Source organism: Humulus lupulus, chromosome 5 (assembly GCF_963169125.1).
Source record: "Humulus lupulus chromosome 5, drHumLupu1.1, whole genome shotgun sequence".
Lineage (NCBI taxonomy): Eukaryota > Viridiplantae > Streptophyta > Magnoliopsida > Rosales > Cannabaceae > Humulus > Humulus lupulus.
Genome location: NC_084797.1, coordinates 10,483,578 through 10,490,992, shown reverse-complemented (window position 1 = coordinate 10,490,992; position 7,415 = coordinate 10,483,578). Strand labels below are relative to the sequence as shown.

General features: G+C 38.2%; 2 protein-coding genes across 3 annotated transcripts; one reads left to right on the top strand and one right to left on the bottom strand.

Annotated features, from left to right (window-relative positions):
* Positions 1–1,176: 1,176 nt before the first annotated feature.
* On the top strand, positions 1,177–4,400 carry LOC133834404 (growth-regulating factor 2). 2 transcript variants are annotated; one of them, XM_062264009.1, is made up of 4 exons: positions 1,177–2,023; positions 2,296–2,469; positions 2,719–3,106; positions 3,210–4,400. In XM_062264009.1, the coding sequence occupies exons 1-4, from the start codon at positions 1,513–1,515 to the stop codon at positions 3,988–3,990; spliced, it is 1,854 nt and encodes a 617-aa protein (XP_062119993.1). In that variant the 5' UTR covers positions 1,177–1,512; the 3' UTR covers positions 3,991–4,400. The 2 variants fall into 2 exon arrangements, with proteins under 2 accessions (XP_062119993.1, XP_062119992.1); XM_062264008.1 differs by having other exon boundaries at positions 1,179–2,023; positions 2,680–3,106.
* Positions 4,401–4,776: 376 nt separating this feature from the next.
* Positions 4,777–7,134, bottom strand: LOC133834405 (protein IQ-DOMAIN 17-like). Its single transcript, XM_062264010.1, has 5 exons — positions 6,757–7,134; positions 6,298–6,663; positions 5,961–6,209; positions 5,720–5,884; positions 4,777–5,608 (listed from the first exon to the last, which is right to left on the bottom strand). The coding sequence occupies exons 1-5, from the start codon at positions 6,907–6,909 to the stop codon at positions 4,946–4,948; spliced, it is 1,596 nt and encodes a 531-aa protein (XP_062119994.1). The 5' UTR covers positions 6,910–7,134; the 3' UTR covers positions 4,777–4,945.
* Between the last annotated feature and the right edge of the window lie 281 nt (positions 7,135–7,415).

Sequence of the window (7,415 nt, the reverse complement as noted above, 5' to 3'; positions counted from 1 at the left end):
AAAAATCGAAACTTTGGCCACTTGTGTTCTTATCTTTTTCATAATTTATGTCGATTGGGGAGTGCCCAAATGGAAGAATAATATAATATGACATGGTATTGGTACACTCTTTTAAGAGGAGTTGAATCATACATTAATTATTTCCAATATTAATAAATTTATAGAAATTAAGCAATTTTTTCCATGTACAAAATTTTTTTAGGGAATTTTTTTATAGGGGCTTCACTTTAAACCCTACCGGTGGGACTCTCAGTGTTCTCGACCCGTGAACAATTTTCGGCGCGATTTTTTTATGACCGTGTACATTGTGGCTATTTAGAGCATCTTGCAAATTTTCAGAAAATTCTGAATAGTTTACAGTACCGAAAACTAAGTTCAAACATGTTGTTACACGCGTGACTAATTTTTTTTATACGCGTAGAAATAACATGTTTGAACCTAGTTTTTGGTACTGTAAACTATTCAAAATTTTCTGAAAATTTGCAAGATACTCTAAATAGCTACAATATACACGGTCATAAAAAAAAATCACGCCGAAAACTGTTCACGGGTCGAGAACATTGAGAGCTCTACTGGTAGGGCTTGAAGTGAAACCCTTATAGAAGAATTGTCCTATATATATAGAATTTGTTTGGCACGTAAGAATCTAGAGACTTAAAAGAGAATCTGAAAAATATGTCACAATTAAAAAAAATTACGTGATACTTATGGCAAAACTACAAAAATTATTACGTTTGTAGCACTTAATTACCCACGTTATTTTTTTGCTGACGAAAATACCTTTCGTCCATATTTGTTGTAGTTATTTATTTTGCCGCTAAATCCACCACATGATGTTAAATATACTTATAACATGATACTTTTGACGCAAATATCTCATAATTTAAATAATTTTGGCACACATATCTATTAAATTAATTATTTTCACTACAAATATTTATTTAATTTAGTATTTTTACCAAAATATCACAAACTCATGTTCACGAGATACTTGTGAAAAAATAACTTAGATATAATAATTTTGCAACTCAAATATCCCAAAAACTATCGTATCACTATCTTTAATATTTTGGAGCATGTTATCATCATAACTATGAAAGAGAAAAATCAAATAAATGAAAGAAAAAAAGGATGCTTTTTAGTAACTTGTCTTCTAGTATGGCGTGCGAATGTTGGAAGCATGGAAGCAAAGCAAAGGTCGAGTATGGCGGCAAGCCCATCCCTCTATCATAAAAACCCATGTCAAACCCATACAAAAACCGCTTACTCCAAAATAAGAGAGAGAAAAATAAGACATGGGTTTTAACGTGGCCTAAAATCTGAGAAAACCCACCACAAAAGAAATCTTTTTTTTTTTTTGCTGCAGAATCAAAAAGTTTGTCTGTAGATTTGGGTGTGTGTGTGAGAGAGAAGGGTTTGTGTTGTCTGAAGAGTACCATTTAAGGAAAGGAGTTAGTTTAGTTAAGATTTAGTTTATCATTTGTTATCACGGGTTTAAGGTTTTAATGTGAAATGGATAACTTTGGCGTCTCAGACAAGAAAGAAGAAGCAATCGAAAACAACAACAACAATAATAATACTAATATAAAAGCTTGTACAAATAGTAGTCACGTTCTTGGGTTGGGTGTGGAGCTGCAGAGTAGAGAATCATTGCCTAATAAGTCGATGAGAATGATGATGATGACGAAGATGATGATGCTTGATCATCATCAAACACAAGCTAATCACAACCGTCTATTTCAATCTTCCCAAATAGGGGTTTCTGATGGTCCTACTACTACCACTGCTCCTACAAACTCAAACTCAACCACAACACCAACACCTAAGACTAATGATTATAATAATATCTACGGTCTCGTTGGTTCTTCTCCTGTTGTATTTGGTGCCGGTGCAGCTGTAAAATCACCTCTGCAGCAGCCTTTTAATACTTATTGTTCTTCTTCTTCTTCTTCTTCTATTACTACCACTGCTACTCCTGCTGCTGCGGCTCCTGTCTCTTACACCACCGCCTTAAGATCTCCAGGTTTGCTTTCCTTTATATATATTCTTTTAGCCATTCCAAACCCAAGTCTTTCTCTTTTCTCTGAACCAAACTTCCAAAGATTGTTTCTTTTTGTTGAGTGGATGCATATTTTTTTTTTCTTTCATTGACCCTTTTCTGAGTTGAGTTTACTGAGTCAAACCTCCATGTAATTGGGGGCAGTAAAGAAAGCAAATGTTTTTATGAATCTCTGTGACATTTGGGATTTTGGGTGTGACTGATATTTTAGGCTATTTTTCTTCCCTTTCTTCTAGGTGGAGTCATGGCGGCGTCCGTGGGGTTTCCTTTCACTAATGCACAGCTGAAAGAGCTGGAGAGACAAGCCATGATATTCAAGTACATGGTGGCTGCTGTCCCTGTTCCCCTTGATCTTCTCCTTCCATTTAACAGAACCATGACTGGCTCAGCAATCCCCATCCATTACCCATGTAATTATTTTCTTCTTCTTCTTCTTCTTCAATCAATGTCATAATAATCATATTTTAGATTTGGGATTTTCTGGGTTTCTCTTATTCCTTATCCACAACACCAGCATCTTTAGTGATTTTGTAATATGTTGACTTGCTTCTTAAAAGTAATCACAGGTGTTTTTTTGGAACGTTTGTTTACTATTTTTGGTGGAGTTTTTGTTGTTACAGTTGGGGGTGAATACAAGCTGAGATTTTCAAATGGTACAGATGCTGAGCCAGGGAGGTGTAAGAGAACTGATGGCAAAAAATGGAGATGCTCTCGTGATGTGGCGCCGGACCAAAAGTACTGTGAGCGTCACATGCACAGAGGTCGTCCCCGTTCAAGAAAGCATGTGGAAGTTCAAGTCAACAACAACATCCATAACAACAACAACAGCAACAGCAGTAAGAGAACTCGTCATGATAATCAACAACAGACTCTTTTAGCTTCATCTTCTGCTAGTTTAGCAACTTCTACTGTTACCAATCCTCAATGTCATCAAAGTCACTTCCTTGGATCATCTACTACTGCTCTCCCATACCATCCTTCTCCTGTTTTTATGGACAAACCGGTTTTTGAATCTATGCCATCTCTTTCTGCAGACAAGGAAGCAAGGTTGGTTCGAGTTTTTTTTTTTTCAACTTGTTTTGATCTGTAATTTCTTTGTTTGGTTTATGATTTGGTGATTTTGAATAATTGGTTTTGTTTGTTATTGAAGGAGCATGGAGTGGATGATGAAAGGAGAAGCTGTAACCATGGCCGCTTCTGATCCAAGATGGCTTCATCTTATGCAGTCCAAAATGGAACTACCTTCAAAGTCCTCTTTCTGTGACAACAATAGTTCCTCCATCTTTAGCCAACAAGAGGAGCCATTTCTGAACCTGAATTCCTATGGGAGTTTTGGTACAGGAGAAGTTGAACAAGACAGAGAGTGTGCTTTGTTCCTTAACCCTGAAGATGTGTCTTTAGATAATCAGCAGACCAATTCTGATACCCCAAGAAGTTTCATTGACGCATGGTCAAAGACAAACATGGGAGAAACCATGGCTCACAGTTGTAGTAGTGTCAACCAAAGCTCTGTTTCATCACAGGGGAAGCTGTCACCCTCTTCACTCACTCTATCAATGGGGGGCTATGGCTCCATGAATGATGAAATGGGTAGGACTCAGATTGGTTCTGGGTTCAATGGAAGTGATGATACTAAACCCCATGTCTCAAGCTGGTTGACCCCTGCTTCTTGGGCTACTGCTGCTTCACCCCCAGGTGGTCCATTGGCTGAGGTTCTGAGATCCAGCTCATTGACTGCCACAACTAGTGCTGCATCTGATCCATCTTCACCATTCCCCGGGAATGGAGATTCCGGTAGTCCCCCGGCGACTGCTGTTTCTTCACCATCTGGGGTTCTTCAAAAAACGGTCACATCACTGTCTGATAGCAGTGGTTGTAGTAGCCCAGGTCCTGGAAGTTCAAAGGTCAAAGCAGAGATTGCCTTGCTTTAAGTTTGGAATCAGATATAATAATCTTCATAATACTAGTCCTGAAAAAGACTTGGACCAACAGTGTTTTGTGGTAAAGTTTTAAAAAAAAAACTAAGGGTCTGATTTGGTTTGTCATTTTAATCAAGTAACTTTTAGTAAGAGAGGATTCTTTATTTGATTATGAAGTTGTGTATCTAAGTAGAGTTATTTCTTTGCTATCTTTATTAGAATACTCTGTCCCCCTTTTGTTGCCAAGATTGTGTATATTACTATGTTTGTTCTTTCTTGCAATGGTAATGGCTTTAAGTAAAGCCAGTGCCAAGCATACTGTGTTGACTGTACTTGGGGGCTTACTACTTTGTCTGTGTTTTGTTGGACAAGAAAAAACTATATGTGCATTTGACTTAATAATAGTCTCAACTTTCAACTGAGTACTATGTATATGTATATGATAAAATGTCAAATTCCATGAATGCATCATGTTAGGCAACAAGTTATGTTTTGTGTTTGTTAATTTTAATGATTTAACTAGCCATGGGAACCAAATATGCTAACTCCAAAACCAAAATCTATTCATTAATGGGAGTTGTAGAAAAGAGAGATCTTGAGCATTGTGCCAAAAGTGTCGGTCCACTTTTGTATATATTAATAAGACTAGGATATCGCAAAAGAAGATTTGGGGACCCGGCAACACATGGTTACTACTACTTTTATTAAAAAAATATAACTGCATTTTGGCTACTTTTTCTTAATTATTATGATTATCCTACCAAGTATGTAATGATTAGCTACACATAATGGCCTAGCTGAGAAAAGGGAATGTGAGTGCAGTAGCAACAGAAACATTCCATACATTTTTTATTCTTCTGAAACTAGAGCCATTACAGTTCAATGCAGACACTTAAGTAACCAAAGAAACTCATTGATTCTTCTAACCATGAAATCATGAACAATATCGTTTAACACATCTCTTAAGCTACCTCAACCACCTTCTCTGCCTAGACTCATTGCTTCTGAGAGGAGAAGTCTCGCTGTCCGAGCAACGAGATGAAACGCTCGACCTCTGCTGGTGGCTGCTGCTGCGGCTTCCATTGGCCTCACCAGCAACAGGAAACGACAGTCGTTTCCTAGCTGACGGCCCTGCTGCTGTCGTCTTCTCTGCTTCTGGGGTCACCGTTGGAGAGGCCCTTTGCCTCGGCGCACTTTGAGACCGGGCCTTGGCTGAGGCCGTTGCAGCCATGTAGTTATAGGGTGGCGTTTTGTTGATGCAACGGGGGCTAATGGTGTTGGTCAAGTTGTGAAGATTTCTGAGCTTTGAAGAGGGTGGTGTTAGAGGTTGTTGGTATTGGACTTGGGCTGGAGGAGTGAAGTAACAATACGAATTCTGAGGCCTTTGTTGCTGTTGTTGGCGTTGGTAGTTATGTTGATTGTGATGTTGTGCTCTGTGGGGTATGGGGCTTAAGTTAGAATAAGGTCGATATGTGTCAATTTCAACTGTTTTAATTGGGTCTATGATATGATCACATGAAGCTCTTCCTGTGCTCTCCCACTGCTTATTGAGACTATGTCTCCTAGTCCAGCACCCTTCTGGTTCTGGTTCGCTTTCAACTTGGTCCACACAACACTCATTTCGCCACATCTTTCAATGCAAAAAGAAATACATATATAAATATATATATATAGCAGTGTTAATATATATATGATTGTGAAGTTGTTAACATATATGAAAGCTAAGACTGTAGAAATATACCTGTTGAGAAAAGGCATAAGAAAGAGCCCTTTCACGTTTGGTGGCTGCTTCTTTTGTTTTCCTTAGCATGGCTTCAATATGCTCCAGCGTTTGTGCTGATTCTGAATGCTCATTATCCCAGTGAGCTAAATCATCTTCACTAACTACTCTACTTTCTTCTCTAGACTGCATTGTGTTTGAACCAAGTAAGAATACGTGTATATATATATATATAATAGTAGTTAGTGGAGAGATTTCTTACAAGGGACTTCCTGTTAGCATTAACATTGTATGATGATCTTCTTAAGCTTATGGGATCGTTAAGCATAGAAGAAACAAAGCTTTCTTCCAGAGAAAGTCTTCTGGTGCGCTGGTCCAAAACTCGAGCCTGAACTCGAACCAGAGCTTGCATGCACTGAAGGGTCATCTTTGCACGCTTTCTAACATTATGACCTCTTACCAAAGCTTGCAGCTTTACCAGTCCCTTAAGTGCCCGAAGAGCTCTTCTTGCCTGCTCAAAACCAACAAAACCAACTCTTTTATCAGCATTTTCATTCATACTTAACTAAATACTTCAATGACTAAGTAAGAATTAGCACCAGATATCCTCTGAAAGCGGTCTGAATAGTCATGGCAGCCAAGTCTTTAATGTACAATGAAGGCCTAGTACTGCTTAGACGAACAACTTCCACGGCTGCTTGAGCTGTCGCCACTGCAGCTTTGGCAGCTGCTGTTGTGGCCATGGCCACAGCAAGAGCATGTGATGAAGAAGAAGATCTATGCTTGTTATTATTACGATCAGTAGAAGCTGCCTCGAGAGAACCGGAAGGATTGTTGGTCGGAATAGTCACAGCAGCAGTGATCTTAGCAGTAGTTGTTATGGTCCTAGTTTCACAATGTTGTATGACTTTTTTTTCTTGCTGATTCAGCTGCTTCCTGAAAATCCATCTCCTTTTTCCTCTCTTCTGAAAAAATCCCAACAAAAAAAAAAAAAAAAACACCAATATAAGATCTTTCTGATAAAATTGACAAAACAAGGCCTAGTTTAGTTTGCATACCTTTTCTTCTTCTTCTTCTTCTTCCTCTGGTTCATTCTCTTCTCTTCTTCTACTATTACTACTTCTTTTCTCATTATTAGTCTCCTTAGTAGGAGACCTGAAAGCCCTTTTGACCAGAGTCAACCAAGAGCTTGCTCCACCAATCTTCCCCATTAAAATATCACTTCTGGTTTAGAAGTCAGTACAGTACTACTACAACAAACTTGCATAAATCATTAAAAAGAAAAGGCAGTGGAATTGATTGAGCTGAGTAGTTGGTGCTTTAAATGGCAGCGGCGCTCATTTTAAAGGAGCAATAATAATGTATTCTACAAGTGGAGGAAAATGGAGGGTAATAGTCCATGCATTTAGGAGAACAAAACATAACATAACGTTTCATTGTATTAGCCATGTTTGTTACTTTATAACGTTAATATTTGCAATATATATAATATATATTGGACAATTTGCTTCACTCTTAACCTTACCGGTGGGGCTTTCAGTATTATTGATCCGTGAACAATTTTCTCGCACAATTTTTTTTAATGACCGTGTATATTGTAGCTATCTATCTAGAGCATCTGCAAATTTTCAGAAAATTCTAAATAGTTTACAGTACCGAAAACTAGGTTCAAACATGTTGCTTTCCACGCGCATAAAAAAAATTAGTCGCGCGTACA

Excerpts from the sequence above, each read along its gene's own strand:
- LOC133834404 (XM_062264008.1), top strand. The coding sequence starts at position 1,513 with ATGGATAACTTTGGCGTCTCAGACAAGAAAGAAGAAGCAATCGAAAAC. Across the intron at positions 2,024-2,295 it reads CACCGCCTTAAGATCTCCAG|GTGGAGTCATGGCGGCGTCC; the intron begins GTTTGCTTTCCT and ends CCTTTCTTCTAG. Across the intron at positions 3,107-3,209 it reads TCTGCAGACAAGGAAGCAAG|GAGCATGGAGTGGATGATGA; the intron begins GTTGGTTCGAGT and ends TTGTTATTGAAG.
- LOC133834405 (XM_062264010.1), bottom strand. The coding sequence starts at position 6,909 with ATGGGGAAGATTGGTGGAGCAAGCTCTTGGTTGACTCTGGTCAAAAGG. Across the intron at positions 6,664-6,756 it reads AAGAAGAAGAAGAAGAAAAG|AAGAGAGGAAAAAGGAGATG; the intron begins GTATGCAAACTA and ends GGATTTTTTCAG. Across the intron at positions 6,210-6,297 it reads CCGCTTTCAGAGGATATCTG|GCAAGAAGAGCTCTTCGGGC; the intron begins GTGCTAATTCTT and ends GGTTTTGAGCAG.